Raw genomic sequence first — 19,414 nt, forward strand, 5'->3', positions numbered from 1 at the left:
AACTCCTAAGGAAATCTGACAACCACCCGATGAAACGTGGCAGGCAGAATATGCAAAAAAAAGTATAAACTCCTATCTGGTTTGATCAGCTCGACAGTTTCCCAGTCCTCCATGCATATGCTTACTCAAATTATTCTCTTTCAATGAGACTGCAGAAAACCACTTTCCCCACTAAAACATATCTATTATAAAATAACAAAATAAGCAGCATTATTTCCCTCTTCTTCCTGCAAGTTATCAGAAAATAATAAGCCTAATTTCTAATGCACCTAAACACTCTCAGATTTGACAAAATGTTCTTAAAGACACAGTACCTGAAATATAAAGCAAAAGATCTTCAAGTCAATAATTTGAAGATTTTAAATTTGTCAAGTTTTATGGTTAGGTTAACCAAAAAACGATGAAGTTTGTGATTTGGACAATCCCTTCTATTTGTTGTTTCCCTGACAAATTTTTTGTAGTCTAGTTTGATGAAAATTGATGGGTAAAGGTATTGGATACACAATTTTCATGGTAGAAAGTTGACCTGTCCGCAATTCATTCATATCTCTATTCTCTACTCTCTTAAATCCATCAAATCAAACCATCTTTCCTCTTAAAAGAGTACACAACTGACTTTACTAATTGCATAACCGTGGTGAATCTTATTATATATTCTTTTATTAAGAGTTTCCTTCATCACTCCGAGCTCTATTTCACCATCTTCTTCGCTCCAAACAATTCATCCTTACATTCATAATCAAGTAGACTGGAGACAAGAAATTACGAAAAACAAGAGGAATGAAAGTTTATTTATTGATTATAGACGTTGTCATCACTGTTGTTTCGTGTACTCAAAATTTTAAAATCTGTTCCCAACTCAAATTATATTAAATACTTGTATTTGTAAGTTTATTCTGTAAAATTTCCGTACGTACTATTATTTAAAATGCCACTATTAACGTTAAATAATAACTCTGTCCTTCAAATTCAACGATTGCGAATATATGCTACCGATGAGAGAATTGAGTGTATTATAAAGTGAATACAGCAGTCCCACATGGAAAGGTGAACGGAAAAATAGATGTATTTTGACAGTAAGTTACTAACAGCCATGCAGGAATTTAACAGATTTAAAGTTTCTTTGCATTGTGTTGTTTTGGTTTTGTCAGGAGACAAATACTGACTGAAGCCATTGGTTAGCTTCGAATATGTGAAATCTACAGAGGCACAGGCAAAGTACGAAACAATGTACTTGCTTTTTATGGTTCATTTCAGATTTATACATTAAATACTTTAGAATGATTAAATGTTTTGAGACTATCCTAAGCCGTAGAAGGAAAAGAGAAAACAGGTGAAGAACAGGAGCAGGAGAAAGAAAGAGGCAAAGAAATCAATTAAATAGGTAATGGACTGAAAAAGAACATGTAAGTTATAAACAATTAAATAGTTATAATTATTGGAATGCGTAATTAGTAATGTTTTTATTGGAAAGTAAATGAATAGAAGAGGGTGGTGTTGGGTCCCATTAGATGGGTTGATTTGGATGGGAAGAAGAAGAGGGGAAAGAGCAGAAGTAGCGGTGTTGGGTTTTGGCAAAGAAAAGAAAAGATAGAAAATGCAATGAAGAACACAACTTGTACTTCTATTTCAGTAACCAACGAACCATCTTCATCACCTCCATCCTCTGCTATTCTTCTCTTTCACAAACACAATGACAATGGAGAACAAACCCTCGTGCCTCCCAACCCCAACCCCAACCTCGGCGACGGCTTCTATGAAATCGAAACCATACGCCGTAAGAGGGTACGCAAGGTAACAAAATCAACCAACTAATAATTATTACTCTTTTTGTTCACTTTATATGCTTCTATTCTATTCTTCTTCTGAGTTGTGACGGTGGATGTTGCAAATGGTGATGCGATTCAATGAATATAATAGGGTCAGCTCCAGTACCTAATAAAATGGTGAGTTTTTGCTTTAATTTACTTTACTTGTTAACATGGTAACGTAATAGATGCGATTCATGTGAGTGAGGTTGTGAAACTGTGATTGGCAGGCGTGGATGGCCTGAGACTGCCAACACCTGGGAGCCTCTTGAAAATCTACAGTCCGTTCCTGATCTTCTTCACGCTTTTGAGGACAGGTAGCTGCCTATTCTTCTTCTACCCTATATTCATCGTTCATCTCTCATTACATTTCTTATTTCTTTGCAAGTCTCAAGTCAGGAACAGTTCGCAAGCGCAAGCGCAAGGATGTCGTTCATCACACCAAGGTCAAGAATCACCCCCAACGTTGTACCACTTCTTACAGCCTTAGACATTTTCCAACTCACAATCCCCATTCTCAAACTCCCATCTTCCCTCACCAACCTCATCCTACCACCCTTCCTCAACCCCAACCAACCAATGTAAATGCCTTTCCAGAACACCACCAAAATGATTATGATCCAAAGCTCAGTGAACTTAAGGCAACAACAAACACTGCCCTTGAGCTAGATAACCTTGGAATGCATTTCCGGCAACCTAAGGTTTCAAGTGCCAATGGTGGTCACCTGGATTGCGCGGAACCAACTCAAACTGGGTGCTGTAGAGGAGCAAAAAGGAGAAAATCTGGTTCTGTCAAGAGCTTCAAGAGAGAGACAGATGCAGGGAAGCCTGTTGATGCTCAGAATGCAGTCAGCTTGCCTGTTGGTGCAGTTGAACCAGGCTGCACGAGAACCGCTGGTTGTGTGGGGAATGATAGTCCTGTGAAGATGGATGATGCTAAAAGTGCCTGCAATATTGTCAAGATTTTGAAGCCAATAGGTTATTCATCTTCTTTATCCGACAATATGCAGGATGTTTTAGTGACATTTATGGCCATGAGGTTTGTCACTTAACTCAACAACTCCAAATTTTATGGTTTCGCATGCACACTTCCACTTTTGATTAAAAAATATATTTGTATTTATTTTCATTATGAATAAGTTTACTAACTAAATTGATATTTATAATTTAAAGGTTTTGGATTTCATGGTTTAGTTTGTCACTTTTGAAACGGGGATAACTATGTCTTCAATTGGATATGATTTTTCTCTCAAATAATGAGCAATTGGTTTACGAAATAAAAAACAAAAACCTCAAACAACTGACTAGTGAATGGAATGAGTAGAATTATTGAAGTACCAAAGTTCAGTCTTACTCAAAATTTATTCTACATTGCTGAAGGGTTCGATCACTTGTGATCATAGTTATCAAAACTTAAACTAAACTGTGTGGGACGTGATTCTGCCAGGTCAGTTGTATAGTCCTCTAGTTTATTTGTGCATCAGATGACACCGTAATAGCAAGTTCATTTAGAATTCAATGCCTCACATAACAGCATTTAGTATCGAAATGGGAATACTTTTAACTAAAAGATATCTTAAGCCTCTATTATATAAGTAAGCTGTTTTGCAATTACCTCGTCATTCAATTCTATTAAAACTGTTTGCTTTAGTAAGAACCTATATGATTCAATGAGAAGATATCAAAAGCTGTTGGTGTATTGTTTGTCCTTGGAAATTGGTACTTTGACTAAACTGAGCTGGTGTGTGCTCAACATATTCGGCCAGTTCGAGTCATCTTATTTCTTGTAATTTCACTTTGACTATGTCATTACTCCACCTAACACTGACATGTTTGGTGTGATTGATCAATTTTTTCATTAGTATTCAAGATGGTTTGTTTAATAATCTTGATTATTAACTAATTTTTGTTATTATGCAATTGTAATGAAAATGCTTTTTTATTAACTTAGTTTTAAGACATATTTTCTTTATTTTTATCTTTTGAGAGATAATATTGGTTCTTTCTTTCTCTTAACCAAATAGACCAGCAATTAAGATTTGCATGATCATTTACTTTATTAAAATTGATACAACATTTTGTACATTTCAAGGTGACCATTTACTTCCTTTATTATTTAGTAACTAATTTTTGTTATAAACCAAATGCTTTTTTGTTAAATTAGTTTTAAGACATATTTCTTTATTATTTTCCTTTGAGAAAGAATACTGGTTCTTCTCTTAATAAAATAGGCCACCTTAAGATTTGCATGATTAATTACTTCCTTTATTAAATTGATGAAACATTTTGCTGGAGTTCAAAAGTGATTGCAGTCCCATGTTGTGTGTAGATAAACAAGTTGAGTAATATATTAGTGCCAAAGACTCACAAATTTATTATCTTAAGGTTTTTGTTTGAGTATAATACAAGTTTACTTTTTTAGTATAAAGGAAGGGGAATTATTATCTAGTCATAATTATATGTAAATCTAAAGCATTAATATTTTATATTTTGGCTTAACTTGTCATCATTGTACCTTTTAATGATAATTTAATACTCCCTACATTTCACTTTATATGTTATTTAAGCTTTTTGATAATTTTTCAAATTCACTTCTTTAAATGCAATAATTTCAATTTTATTCCAATATTATCTTAAATAAATACTCACACCATTTCTTTCATAATTAGTCACAAACCAAAATTAGGTAGGAGAGAGTATTTATCAACAATCATTTGTACTTTGCAAACTACAAATAAATTAAGTGGGAGAGCAACCCTTTGTATATTATGTATTCATAGAAACCTTAATTGTCAGGTGTGGTTATAGAAAGACGTTGTTTTTGTCTGTTTAAAAGTGTAACAATTATGAAAAATGAGATAGAGTTGACATTTTAGTAATAATGTTCTATTCACTAACGGAAAACACCTGAAAATATTTACAATTTGTACAACCATTAATGACATTGATAACAATAGACACAAAACTATCAATTGAAGATCAATAATAGATGCATATTAACATACACAATAAACAATATTATCAATTGAAGAAAACCATTCACTTGACATAGGCAATTCTAAAATAAGACATTGAAGCATATTAAACAACATATTTATGGAGAGACAACTTTGGACATTTATTAAGAATTTAAATTCATCTTAACAACTAAGTGACACAGTATCCTATGATAAAAAAAAACAATCTTCGTGCAAAGCTTAAAGAAAACCAAATTAGGAAAAAAACAACTTATGAGCCTAGCATGTGCACATAAAGACAAATTATCACAAAATGGATTGTATTTAGTAAAATGAAACATTTACTTTTACCATCAGACTATTATGTTGCATTAATTTATACCATTATATTTTTTTTTTCTATTACATTGACACTTTGGCAAATTTTTTAGAGAATTTACTATTATATTATTGTTATATTTTATATACTTATTTCCTTTTTTGTACTTGTCTCTTAATAGTATTTTATATTCATTCTTTTTTTATGTGCAACAAACACATTATTTTCTAGTTTAGCTAAAGGTTCATGTTACAACCAATAGTCAATATATGAGCTAAATTCTGGATTGTGCAGATAGCAATTACGGAAAAAATGACTTATTTGCTCTAGGAGAAGTAAGAAAATAACAAACCAGAATTAATAAATAATAGTGAAGCTATATCATATGGGTAGCATAGTTATGAATTTATGCTGTAATAAGCTGTCCCGAATCAATAATTGGGCAGTTATGTGTAAAACTGCAATAGGGAAGTTATGTAACAGTTATCTAATTGTGTGTGGTGTGGTGTGGTTACAGGAAAGAGTATTGGCATGATGGTGTGTTTTTCCATTTTGTAAGACTGCTGTGAATTGTTTGTGGATTTGTGTGTCTACATACAATGTCATATAAGGTTTTTGTTTAAAACCCTTCCAATTTGTGATTGATTTTTTTTCTTTCTGATGCATCCTTGACACCCTAGGCATATGGGCTCGAACATATCTTGCCCAAAAATTAAACCTTTTTTTAATTAGTAGAATGGGATTAGCAAGATTGAACCTAATATTTTAAGCTGCTCCTTAAAGATTCAGTATTAGTTTTATTAATCTCAAACATGTAACAATCCCCAACTTTGAGACTATCAAATATAAAGATTTCTTTAGGTAAACTACACGCACAGTTTTAAGTTAGAAAAATAAGTAAAAAGATGAATTGAATTTATTCAGAAGTTAATATTAGTTAATGTAAAAGTTAACTGTAGAAGCTTAGGTTCTCTAAAAGATATTTTGTAACTCATGTATAAAACTAACTTTAGCTTATGCAAATGTTTATTTCATTTTTTTTCTTCTCTCGAGTGCTTATGAAGAAACTTACCCAAACAGACTCACAGGCTACAATGGTAAACCACTTGTGTCATGGAATGCACATCAAGAGTCTTAAATGTTAATAAGGGCTCCTCCTCTCAACTATTTAGAAATGGACTGGGCATAGCATAACCCCAAAAGTTAGCTCAAAAGGGAGGATAATTCAAGCTCGGAAGTAGGAGTTTGCTCATATTCCTCGTCAATGTGGGGCATCTTAACACACTCCTTTCATGCCTAGACTAAACTAGACATTTGGAACATGGAGTTTCGAAAATTGGACATGTGTAGGTGACCGAAAATTAAGACTGGATAGACTTAAATATCACATTAATTCAACCCTTAAAGCTAATTCAAAGGCGTTGGATTGACAGTCTTGTAAGAAGCATTCTGGCTATATTCTTGGCCAGTTAGGGACATGTTAGCTATGTACTGTTCTTTGCATATGAAAGGATAAATATTATTGAAAAATAGAATGTCTATGAAAAAATAGAAGGCATGCTAAGCACAGATCTAAAGTATTTGAGGAAAGAAAATTAAAACATTTAACTGTTCCACGAAATTTAGAAGATAGAAACATTAAAGCTGTTTAGACCCCTTGTACATCTGTCATAGAGAGTCCATTGAAGAAACTCAGACAAACATCACGGGGATGCAATAAAATGATCCCATCGCATACCAGATCCACGGGATGATGAACTTTGGAATATGGGAGCACTGCAAACTTGTAATATAATATGATGTTGAGGAAGCTTCAAAGGGTTTCTTAGTTTATTTTCTTCTTTGTAATTCTTTTGTTTTGCCTCCGAATGGAAGATTAAACCTTTTTTGTTGATTTCTTTGTAATTTCCTATTGAGTTATGAGGTTTTTATCAATAAAACTTTTGTTTTTTCAATTTTCAAAAAAAAAAAAAACTTGTAATATGATGTTGGTACTAATTCCCAAGTTAAAGAAACAAGCCAAAGCCATTGTTTAAATGAAATACCAGGCGTCCACAAAAGTAGCCAGTGAAAAGTGATTTTGGCATAACATTACCCGATTTTATGAATCTTGAACTTCATTTCCTTTACTAAGTTTGTATCTTATCCAAGTCTTTTATGGAATTTGAAACAAACTGGATTATTTTCCATAATCATACTGCATGCTTCTTCACATAACAGCTTACCTGATTAACATAACAGGTCTGATGGAACAGAAGTGATGGTGAATAACAGATATCTCAAGGCATACAATCCACTTCTGGTAATCCTCAATCTCACAGCAGAGTTAGATTGAATTGTTTATTTCATAGTCAATTTCTCATGGCTTTAATATTTTTTGAAAATGTTGCTTTGGCCTTCATTTTTACCTAAAGCTAATGATTTTCTTAATTTTTCAGCTGATTAATTTCTATGAGTTGCATCTCCGGTATAGTCCTACATTGTAACTGAACAGGGTAATGAAGCAACTTCCTTGTGCAGGTATGGTAGATCTTCCTTTGTTTGTCGTTAGTGATAACAATGTAGTTTTGTAGATGCAGCGGATCGTAAAGGTAATGCTTTTTGGTTAGTGTATGATGATACAACCATTAGACCAATTGTTTTCAATGCCTGCCTGCATGGGTATTAGACACGTACACGGCTAGGAAATTGTATTTCAAGTATTTTGAAACCTCTTTAATCTAAATATTCTACTATCCATTCTATCCTCTTTATGACTCACTAACATGTCCAAGACTGAGACACCAAAATAGTTATGGTGACATTTATAGTTATCTTTGGTGTGAGTATTTTTAATAACTAGACATTGTTATATCTGAAGTAATTGAACATGATCTAAATTTTTATCCTATTATTATATTATTCCTTTATAAGTACCAGATAGAAGAAATCCGGAAGTGGAATAATCTTTTTTTTTTCTTAGCCCTGCTTTTGGGGAAATCAAAGTAGCCAAGCATTACAACCGTGACTGTGTGGCTGTGAGAAAGGGATGCCATGCAGGCTGCTTTTTCTTCCTGCACCAAGTACAAGTCATCTGCACCCCTAAATTTTTTTTTTCAATATATTATATCCTTTCCTTTTATCAGAAGTGCAAAGAAGGCAATTACATCCTGCACCCAATCAATTGCTTCCTGCACCCGACGAAGTTTTTAAAATCCAACTATGCCATTGTCTTTGGTGCCTATGGATGGATTTATCCGGAACCTAATATTGATGCTTATGAATGGATTTATCCGGAACCCAATATTGGTGCTTATGGATAAAAACATCTGGAAGTCATAAAACTGCTTATGGATGAAAAAATCTGGAAGTCATACACGTGTTTATGGATGGAAAAATCCGAAAGTCAAGCAGGTGCCTATTGATGGCAATTTCCAGAACATATATATGTTATAGATAAAAGCAGTACATGAATTTTTTTAAATGCTCATAACTTAATATCCCAAAACACTGTAAATAACAATACTAAAATCCACATTCAATAATATAGATAAGGTTCAAATACATTGTCATGGATAAAAATATTACATAAAAAAGAATCCTAATACATGCTCGATCATTCCTACGTGAATGTCTCCTAACATATACAACTCTATCATCAGTCGCTCCGTGCTAACATAATGGCTGCTTGTATTCCTTCACAAACAGGGTTGCTCTCCATGACATCACCATGATTAGATAATGGTTGCAATGTCTATGTAATTCTACGACAAATACCCTACAAGCATGAATGTCATAGTATTAGAGAAAGATAACACAAATTAACACGTTAATAAAGTTACAAGCATACCAGAGTAGGATGTTCAGGATGTGACTCCTCAGAATGTGCTCCGTGGCCACGTGCATCTGAGGGTACCAGTAGAAGACGCTCATCATCCTCCGCATGAATTACATATGGATGTGATACAAATCTAAATCAAGACATGTACTATTCAATACAAGCGCCAGGATAAAGTGCTCTGGCCATATCATTTATGACATAATCAACATAAAGAGAATTTTTCAAAATTTCATGGGGGATTTATGTTTTTGTTGGGATTCGATCAATAAGATGATTATTTTACAACATAATTCATGAAAGCTTCATTTCATTTGTGATGCATTTATGTGCATTGAAGCATGTATCCTACACACACAATGGTCCCTACGGATGACAATATTTGGAACACATTGTTGTGTTTATGGATGGATTTATTTGAAATCCAATATTGATGCCTATGGATAAAAAAAATCCGAAAGTCAAAGAGCTGCTTATGGATGGAAAAATCTGGAAGTCATACACATGTCTATGGATGGAAAAATCCAGAAATCAAGTAGGTGCCTATGGATGACAATATCCAGAACATATAACTGTTGGGTGCACATATCTCACTTAACCTAATGTTAAATTCATTAAGGGCAGTTTAGTCTTTTCCTATCTACAATTGGGTGTCAGTTTGAAATCATCGGGTACAGGGAGATTCAATCCCCAAAGAATGGGTGAAAAAAAGTAATTCTAGAATACATCTTTGGCAATTGCTTCTTGCACACAATCAATTTTGACTCGCACCCAACGGAAATTTTAAAATCTCATTATGCCCTTTTCACACATTTGCTTATGGATTTCAATATTCGGAAGTCATTTTTATACATTATGGATTTTGAAATCTGGAAGATCATTTTCATATTTCATTTAACCTTGATCATATTCGAAAGTTATGAGTTCTGAATTTTCATATCTGGAATGGTGTGTTGTAAATGGTATTGAGGATTGAGATCCAAAACTCATTTATGTTTGCTTACAGATTTTGACACTCGGAAGGTCATTTATGTTGTCTACATAAGCTTTTGGATAGTAAAATCCGAAAGTGACATATTAGTTCCAGATTTGTATATCCAGAACTTTGTAATTTGACTTATGGATATGAATATCCGGAAGGCAAAAATTTAAATCATTAAGAATAAAATGAACATTTTATGTAAGTGTGTTGGGTGCAGATCTAAATTGATGTAGTGCAGGGAGAATCAACCTACATCTTTTGGAATTTAAATTATCCTAAGCAGACATTTTGGAAAGTAACAAGCAAATCTCAAATAAATAATTTCAACAAAACATATCTAAATCTAAGTTTTATTTTTGTAAGCTAAATTATCTAGATAACTTTTAATTTTTATATTTTATTCCGTTTGATCATTTAATTTTTAGAAATATGAAAAAAATTGTAATTTTAACTAAAAGACAATGTATCAAGTTTGTGTCAAGTAAATATGCTAGACTTATCTTTCATTTGGGAAGTAGACAAAATTAAAACCAAAAAACATATGGCCATTTGGTTGATTTATAATTTTAAGTTTTAAAACTTTTTAAAGTAAAATAACTTTATCAATGTTTTAAGTTTTAGCATCAACCTGTGAGGTTCGGATACTTCTCTTAAATAACGTGTCCGTGTCAGATACACATATCAGATACCGACACTCGTAGGACACATATTAGTCAAATGTTCAATTCAAAAAATATTTGTTGATTTTCTGACAATTTTAACACAATTTTAAAAATTAAAAATACATTAATTTTATAAAAACTCAAACTTATTATATAAATTTTTAGTATAATTAAAAAAAAAGAAACAACTCTTTTGAACCAGTTATGAAAAATATCTTTCTATTTGTAAAAAAATTAAAACATATGCACATAAATCTTTATCGACAATTTGTGTTTATGTATTTTATATTTAAAGACAATTTATATAATTTATAATTATATAATATATAAATTTATGTTTATGTATTCTATATTTTAAAGATTATATTGTGGTAGTGTTCATGTGCCGTCTGTTTGTACTTTACTACCTTATGTATGTCAGACTCTTTATATTATATTGATAATGAGTAGAAAAGAAGATAAGGCCTAATTTTTTATAACATTTTTAGGTTGACGACAAATTAAACTATGATTGTGTTGGATTAAATAGGTTTAAATTTAATTTGTGCTTAAAAGTAAAACTTAACTCTACTGTTGCGCCACGTCATAGTGTTGTGGCTGTCATCCCGTTGAACCTACAAATACACTTATGTTCTTAACTGCAATCTTTGAGAGGAAGAGGGAGATAGAGTAACACGATGGATGTGCTGTAAAGTTTATTCTGAAAAACTTGTTCTATAAGGTATCACATATATGTTCTAAAAATCTTGTTTTGGAAATCAATTTTCACTGGAATGCATTTCATATATATCTTCTAGAAAATTTATTTCATAAAGCTTGTTCTACTAAACACGTTGTAGAAAGTATCTCAGGTGTTATAAAATTTGTTCAGTGTCTTTTGGAATGTATTATTTTGTGTTTTTCAAAGTTTGTTCCAAAAATTCTGTTACGAAAACTTTGTTCGAAAAATGTTATTATGAAAATAATGTGAAAATTCTAAAAGAAAAATTGTTTTGGAACATTTCAAGAACTGGCAGCTGGAAATCATATTTATAAGGGTAAAAGAGTCATTTTAAAATTATAAGATGCATTTAGGAATTATTGGGGTGCATGAAGAAAAACCTGCAACCCAACCCATTAGACTTAAACCTATATAAGGCAATTGCTTCCTGCACTCGATCAATTTTGATTGGCACATGACGAATTTTTTAAAATCTCATTGTATCTTTCTCTTCTTCACTTTGAAAAATAGTGAATGGAGAGGTATAGAGGAACTTGATTTTCTGTTGGTGATGCTTTGAGCTGCAGAAGAGGTGGTTTTAGTGGGGTTGTGGATGGACGTTTCACTCTAAGGTGCGGTTGCTAAGGAAATGAGGTAAGAACACATTTGAAGTCGTTTTTCGCTTTTCATTCGAACTGAGGTGGTTCCAGATATCGTCATCTAGAAGCCTGGTTTTTGCATTATGGATGTAGGTGTCCGAAAGCAGTTATAACAAATTTCAGATATAGAAATCCGTAATATCAACATTTGCTTTTGTAGCTTCCAAACACCAAGGTCCGTAGGTGAAAAATGGCTTAAGGATACGATTAACCGGAATTAGGTTATGCATTCTGGATGCAAAATGATTTTTTTTGCCTTATGGATTTATTTATCCGGAAGCTAAGTGTTATTTTTTTTCAACATCCTAATGGATACATCAGACTCATACATGAGAATTGTAGGGGAGATTGATGTGTGAGATGGATTAGATCATGTTGATATGGAACAGTCAATAAACTATAACATGTTAGATAATGAACATAGGGCACATGAGTGTAGTGAGCCATTTACTACAAATGAGGTACGGTCAATGTTAGGGTTGTGAATGTTTTTTTTATGAATGATTTTAAAACTTGGCATATGTTATTGTAGGTATTTCGTGATCGAGATAAGTGGTTAGAGTGGACGAGAAGCGTTGGCTATAATTATGGATTTATTATTGTTATATTAAGATTGGATACATGGACGAGGCAATGAGGAAGGATGACCTACGTATTGTTAGGTTATGAGAGAGGAGGTAAATACAAACGGTATAAAAAAGATGTAGATATCAGTCAAACGGGAAGTAGGAAGTGTGAGTTTCCTTACAGGACACGAGGCAATGATGGATGGTTGAATTAATTTGTGGTTCTCACAATCATGATTTGGAAGAGACAATGGTGGGTCATTCGTATGCTGGAAGGTTAAGTGTAGAGGAAAATGTTATGGTTGAGAATATGCCTAAAACTTCTATGAAGCCAAGAAATATTTTACTAACCATGAAAGAGAGAAATGAGAAGAATGTGACGACGATAAAACAAGTTTATAATGCAATGATTGTTCACCGAAGATCACAACGAGGTCACAGAACAGAAATGCAACAATTCATGTTGTTACTGGAGCGAGACATAATACGTGAATTAATGTAGGTGTGATGAGGTGTCGAATGTTGTGCAAAATATATTTTGGACTCTCAGATTTAGTAAAGCTAGTGAACTCGTTTAATATTGTCATATTAATAGATACTATGTACAAGAAGAACAAGTACGTGGGGATCTGTTGTGGATTGTGATATTGTTGAGGCCTTTGAAGATGGTGTCAATGCTCTTCAGTTGTCTGTACTCCCTGGCCTATATTTGTTGATTATGTGATGGCTACATGGTTACGTCCACAAAAAGAAAAATTTGTGAAGGCATGGACGGATAAAGTCATGCACTTGGAAAACACAACAAGTAATAGAGTTGAGACGACACACTGGAGCCTAAAGAGAGTTCTTCAGAATTCGATGGGGGATTTATGTTTCTGCTAGCCATGGTTATCCTACGGCCCAATCTTAGTTAACATACTACACTAGCCAGATACAAGTTTATACACAACTAATGTCCATTAGACGATATTTGTAATCATAACATTTATAATAGATACTTAATGTTTATGTATAGGGATGTGTATCGTATTTGAATCAATGTATTGACTACATTCATAATGTATTTAATCACTTATGGAATTATCGTATACAATTATGGAAGCCATAATCTGGAATCAATTAACGTGCCTGTGGATGAGAATATCCAGTACATGAAATGCTATCTACGGATGAGAATATCCGGAAAGGATATTGCTATGTACGGATGCCAAAATCCGGTATTGAATCAGGTGCATGCGAATAGGAATATCTGGAACTCATGAAGGTGTCTACAGATGAGCGTAACCAGAAGTCATGACAGTGCCTACGGATGACCTTATCCGAAACTTATGAAAGTCTCTACAGATGATCATATCCGGAAGTCATGGAGGTGCCTACCGATGGCAATATCTGGAAGTGTCTTGCCGAAGCCAATTATTAACATGGTTTTTTAAGTGTTCATAACTGAATATCCCAAACCATTGTAAATAACAATACTAAAATCCACATTCAATAAAGATAAGGTTGAAATACATCGTTATGGATAAAAATATTACATAAAAAGGAATCCTAATACATTGTCAATCATTCTTACGTGAATGTTTTTTGACATATACAACTCTATCATCAGTCGCTCATCGTGCTAACATAATGACTACTTATATGCCTTTTCAAACAAGGTTGCCCTCCATGACATCACCATGATTAAGTAATGGTTGTGTAATTCTACGACAAATACCCTACAAGCATGAATGTGATAGTATTAGAAAAAGATAACACAAATTAATAATGTTACAAGCATACCAAAGCAGGATGTGAGTCTACAAGATGAGTTGGCACTGCTCCGTGGCCACGTGTATCTAAGGGTACCAGTACAGGACGCTCATCGTCATCCGTATTAATCACATATGGATGTAATACAGATCTAAACCAAGACATGTACTCTTCAACGCAAGCGCTAGGATAAGGTGCTATGACATAATCATTGAAATGTAACCATTGACGGTCCATTTCATTTGTATCCGGATCACTATGTCTAAGTACAGATGGGTTGCGAGGGATGATCTGTGTATATCTATACTGACCCAGCACGCGTTCTAGCATGTGCAATTGTGTCCAATTTCCAAGCCTCAAATAACCAGAGAATAAGGAAATGCACTCGAATGGATGTTCTTCCCGATGCTCATTGTATGGACAAAACCGAATGGAAGTTGGTGTCAATGTATCCTACACCGAGGTTGGTCTTCAAAATACAGTACTTGCATACGTCTCATCCCTATAAATGGGATGTGCTCATAAATCCACCCTGCAACAATGTCGCATAATCAGCTAGTTGCTTAGTGTTTGCATAACTACAGTCTTCTAATTGCTCATACATGTGAGTTAATGCAGCTGTTGCCCAAGAACATCCACCGGTTAGCCTCAAATCAACAAAAAAACTCAAGATAAAACACACTAATTGATGTAGCACTCTTGTTGGCGAAGCTAGTGCAACCGACAAGGTGAAGTAAGTAAACTCTGGCAGCGACAGTCCCCTGCATCCTTGAGCATGCGTCTTCGTACACAAAGCAAATTATAAGCTTCGTGAAACACGATTCTAATTGCATTCATTAAAGCAATATCTCTATTTCATACCACCATCCTAAGGTATGAATCCACTCTGGAAAACAACCTTTTAAGTTTGTCAAGGGCCCACAAAAAATTATTTCCTTTTCTGCTGCTAGTAAACAAAATGTAACTGAAAAAAGTCAGACCAGTTGATGTAATCCCAACCACCTCAAGTAACGACATCCTATACTTGTTTGTTTTGTATGTAGTATCCATTAATATGACAATATTAAGCGAGTTCACTAGCTTTACTGATTCTGGGTGTGTTCAAAATATATCTTGCACAACATTCGACACCTCTTCGCACCTACACCAATGCACGTACATGTCTCGCTCTAGTAACAACATGAATTGTTGCATTTTTGTTTTGTGACCTCGTTGTGATCTTCAGTGAACACTCATTGCATTGTAAACTTGTTTTTATCGTCGTCACATTATTCTGATTTATCTTTTTCATGGTTAGTAAAATATTTCTTGACTTCACTAAAGTTTTAGTCATATTCTCAACCATAACTTTTTCTTCTACACTTAACCTTTTAGCATACGAATGACCACCATTGTCTCTGCCAAATCATGATTGTGAGAACCACAAATTAATTTAATCATCCACCCTTGACCACCTTTCACTGGTTTGTCTCGTAATCTAAAAGGACATTCACACTTCCTACTTCTCGTTCGACTAATATCTACATTTTTTTATACCGTTTGTATTTACCTCCTCTCTCACAACCTAATAATACGTAGGTCATCCTTTCTCGTTGCCTCGTCCATGTATCCAACCTCAATATAACAATAACAAATCCATAACTATAGCCAACACTCATAGCCCACTCTAACCGTTCATCATGACCAACATATGCCAAATTTTAAAATCATTCATAAAAATAACATTCAGAAGCCTAACATTTATCATACCTCATTTGTAGTAGATGTCTCACTACACTGATGTGCCTTATATTCATTGTCTAACGTGTTATAACTTATTGAGTGCTCCAAGTCAACATCATCTAATTCATCTCACACATCAATCTCTCCTGAAATTCCCATGAATGAGTCCTCTAAATCCATTGGCAAGGCTGAAAAAAGAAACATCACTTAACTTTCGGATAAAAAAATCCATAATACAAAAAATACACTTCCACATTACCAAATTTGGAAATATACCTCACCATTCTAGATACATATATGCAAAATGCATAACACCTTAACCTGAAAACGTCCCTCGAACACCACACTAGCTCAAACCATCACCAAAGTCAAATTAAAGTTCTTTGTAGCACACCCTATTAAAGTTCTTTGTAGCACACCCTACACGCCTTTTCATGTAGGGTTTTAGAATGTTCGTTGGGTGCTAATCAACACCACAAATGTGCAGGAAGAAATTGCATTTTGAGGGTTATAATTTGGTGAGTTGAAGTTAGGGTAGTTATGCGGTTGATATCAATAATGGATTATAAGAAACCCAATTCTGTATGGGATTTTATATGCTATAATTAAATCATGGTATAACGTTAAATTGATTTCTGCTAAAATTTGGTGTAAAAATTGAACAAACTCGATCGAGATTTAACGAGTAAATCGAATCTAGATGTTTAAACAAAAAATACAATCAATTCAGATTGATTCGATTTGAATGAACAAATAAAAACCCGATCAACCCAATTTATTTAATCTAATTATTTTAACATAAAGGTCAATAATATATATAAATTTGTGTTAGTATTATGATTTTATTTTAAATATTATTTTACTATGATATTGTTTAAAATTTAAACTATAGAATTGCATCTTTTTAACTTATTATTTCACTTAGTATTTTGCAATAAAAAAATTTAAATTTAGTAAGATTTATCAAATTATGTTAACATATATTATATACTTTTTTAAAACGCTAATTGAACTAATAATCATCGACTCTTTGACCCAACATACCATTGACCAAATGCATCAAATGAATGAATAGCCAAGAATGTTAACTTACATTTTGGGAATTAAGAAAACATTCATGAAGCAACCAGCACGGAGCAAGGCGTTTACAAAAGAGGTGAAGCTACTATTTCAAATTAAAGAGACACAAGGGGTATTATAAAGGTATAAAAAGTAAAACCCTGATAAAAGTTTGGATCTCAAACCCGACATTCAGGTGATGGCGGGAGAGTGGGCTGTAGCTGCGGCGAAAGATGACAGTTGTGTGTGATGGTTTCAACATTTGCAAAATGAAAGAGACATGCAGAACCAAGAAAGACACTCTTCAAAGTTAATGTGTAAAATAATGTTAATATGAAATGATTATAAAGCTTATAAAAAATAAATCATAAGTATTCAGTATTTAGTTAATAAATCTAAGGTTATTAAATATTTGTATACAACTCTCAACATGTTCTCTCCACCATACCTTTCATATTCATTGCCGGAGATCTTGCTGAGTCTGTTTATCTTGTCAAGGGAACTAATCCAGGAACTGTAGTTTGGAGGTCCCCAAGTAGATAGATAATTCCACAGTCAATAACTGCCATTGAATTGAATTCTCTTATAGATGGTTACTACACCTACGTTTGATTAAGCACAAGTACAAATCAGAAGTCTAGAGTTCCACACTGTTTTCCCTGGATGCTCTTTTCTACTTTACTTCCATTTCCGTTCTCAGAGCCAACACTGCCACGACTTCGACCAATCCCTAGTTTTGGCAAACCTCTGTTCAATCCATCAAGCAGAACACAAGCTTTACACCATTTCTGCACATAAAGCACATATTTGTTTACTGAAACGAGGCATTATATTGTATGGTTTCGTATTTCGTGTTCACGCAGGACAATACCTGACTAGAAATATAACCACACCGTTGGCATGTTCCCTGTTCGGGCATTTTGGTAGTAGTAGAAATCCTGAAATTCTCCCCCGATTTGATGATGTCAAGAATGGCTCTAGGTCTGCATTTCACGTTAAACATAAACCCACCACAAACTTGTCCGTAAGTGCAAGAATAGGAGGTGGCATAAGTAAAGCAGCAACTTACCTGATTCTTTCCAAATCCTTGATGAACTCGCGAGCAAAACCTCGATATGCATTTGGAGAATAGATGCCTGCAATTGTAATCAGAATGTTTTACTAAGCCGTTTGATGGGAAAATAAAGATTAAATACATGAGTATGCAGATTATAGGAAAATAGAGATTACATTCGGTGGAAAAGTAGTCAAGCCGGTTGAAATATGCATACGTAGGGAATTAGTCAAGGAAGCAAAACAGAAAATGAATGGAAATTAAAATTGAATTGGGGAAGGGTGTGGAAGGATATATAACAATCTCCTTCTCGTACGTATACTTGAAAGGCTTGCATCTGGGAATTGGACCATCTTCACCGGTGGTAATAGAAGTACACCTACTCAATCTACGAAGAAAGAAAGAAAGAAAGAAATGAAAAAGAAGCAGGGTAAGAGAGGGAGGGGAAGAAAAGAGAGAGAGAAGGAACCTGGCAACATCTCCCCTCAAGAGATTGAGGAGAACGGTCTCGGCAATGTCATCGGCGTTGTGGCCAGTCACGAGTTTGTCCACCTTCAAGAGAGCAGCTCCTCGATCAAGAGCCTGGCGACGGAAGACGCCACAGAAAGTGCAGTTGTTTTTGAAGCCAATAACGTCAACGATTTGGTCCATGGTCCATCCGTACAAGTCCTTGTAGGAAACAACTTGGAGAGGGAGTTGGTACTGAAGGTGGTTCCGATGAACGGTCTGGAGAGAGTCATCGCGGTAGCCGGTGATTCCCTCGTCGACGGACAAGAGGAAGAGATGGAGGCCGTAATTGTGAAGGCGGTTGAGTTTGGAGAGGACGTAGGCAAGGACGGTGGAATCCTTGCCGCCAGAAGCACCGATGGCGACGCGCTCACCGGGGCTGAAAAGGGAGTTGTTAAGGATGAGGTGATGGATCTCAGATTCGAAAGCATGGAAGAAGCATTCCCTGCACATGTGCTGTAAGGTTTTGGGCCTCTTCACGGAAGCTCTTGCCTCATTGCAAACGCAACACACACGCCCTCCTCTTTTCCTTTCTCTTTCTCCTTCTCCTTCCATTCAACCTAAACTAGGGTTTACACTTCTCCTCGCTTTATTTATTCAACTTTCAAACTTTTATTCTTTTCCTCAACTTCCCCTACCAAATATATTTTTAATAATTAAACATAACATAATTAATTATGTTAGGTTATATAATGTAATAATCATAAAAATATTAAAAAACTATAGTTTAATATTTAATCAAAATTAATTTCTAATAATAAAGACAATTTAATCATTTTATAAATTTTTTAACAACCTTTTCTTCGTTCCTCTTCAATTTTTACTATCTTTTTCTTTATCCAAACAATAA

The 19,414-nt window shown here is 34.1% G+C and overlaps 2 protein-coding genes across 4 annotated transcripts; one reads left to right on the forward strand and one right to left on the reverse strand.

Annotated features, from left to right (window-relative positions):
• Positions 1–1,049: 1,049 nt before the first annotated feature.
• Positions 1,050–7,831, forward strand: LOC137821098 (chromo domain-containing protein LHP1-like). Its single transcript, XM_068625522.1, has 6 exons — positions 1,050–1,794; positions 1,921–1,946; positions 2,039–2,125; positions 2,197–2,847; positions 7,326–7,386; positions 7,523–7,831. The coding sequence occupies exons 1-6, from the start codon at positions 1,603–1,605 to the stop codon at positions 7,568–7,570; spliced, it is 1,065 nt and encodes a 354-aa protein (XP_068481623.1). The 5' UTR covers positions 1,050–1,602; the 3' UTR covers positions 7,571–7,831.
• A 9,159-nt stretch (positions 7,832–16,990) lies between these two features.
• On the reverse strand, positions 16,991–19,185 carry LOC137822860 (cytoplasmic tRNA 2-thiolation protein 1). 3 transcript variants are annotated; one of them, XR_011083011.1, is made up of 7 exons: positions 18,527–19,185; positions 18,353–18,445; positions 18,234–18,274; positions 18,073–18,139; positions 17,875–17,986; positions 17,452–17,791; positions 16,991–17,218 (listed from the first exon to the last, which is right to left on the reverse strand). XR_011083011.1 is itself a non-coding variant. In XM_068627873.1 (6 exons), the coding sequence occupies exons 1-6, from the start codon at positions 19,117–19,119 to the stop codon at positions 17,633–17,635; spliced, it is 1,065 nt and encodes a 354-aa protein (XP_068483974.1). In that variant the 5' UTR covers positions 19,120–19,185; the 3' UTR covers positions 17,314–17,632. The 3 variants fall into 3 exon arrangements, 1 of the variants encoding a protein (XP_068483974.1); XR_011083010.1 differs by having other exon boundaries at positions 16,991–17,224; XM_068627873.1 differs by lacking the exon at positions 16,991–17,218 and having other exon boundaries at positions 17,314–17,791.
• Positions 19,186–19,414: the final 229 nt, after the last annotated feature.

This window comes from Phaseolus vulgaris, chromosome 9 (genome assembly GCF_000499845.2).
Source record: "Phaseolus vulgaris cultivar G19833 chromosome 9, P. vulgaris v2.0, whole genome shotgun sequence".
Classification (NCBI taxonomy): domain Eukaryota; kingdom Viridiplantae; phylum Streptophyta; class Magnoliopsida; order Fabales; family Fabaceae; genus Phaseolus; species Phaseolus vulgaris.

Bases quoted from the DNA above. Each gene is read 5' to 3' on its own strand.
- LOC137822860 (XM_068627873.1), bottom strand. From the start codon at position 19,119: ATGGAAGGAGAAGGAGAAAGAGAAAGGAAAAGAGGAGGGCGTGTGTGT. The intron at 18,275-18,352 runs ATATCCTTCCAC...CTAATTCCCTAC, and splicing joins TACGAGAAGGAGATTGTTAT to GTATGCATATTTCAACCGGC. The intron at 17,792-17,874 runs GTATTGTCCTGC...CTTTATGTGCAG, and splicing joins GTGGTTATATTTCTAGTCAG to AAATGGTGTAAAGCTTGTGT.
- LOC137821098 (XM_068625522.1), top strand. From the start codon at position 1,603: ATGAAGAACACAACTTGTACTTCTATTTCAGTAACCAACGAACCATCT. The intron at 2,126-2,196 runs GTAGCTGCCTAT...TTTCTTTGCAAG, and splicing joins CTTCACGCTTTTGAGGACAG to TCTCAAGTCAGGAACAGTTC. The intron at 2,848-7,325 runs GTTTGTCACTTA...TTAACATAACAG, and splicing joins GTGACATTTATGGCCATGAG to GTCTGATGGAACAGAAGTGA.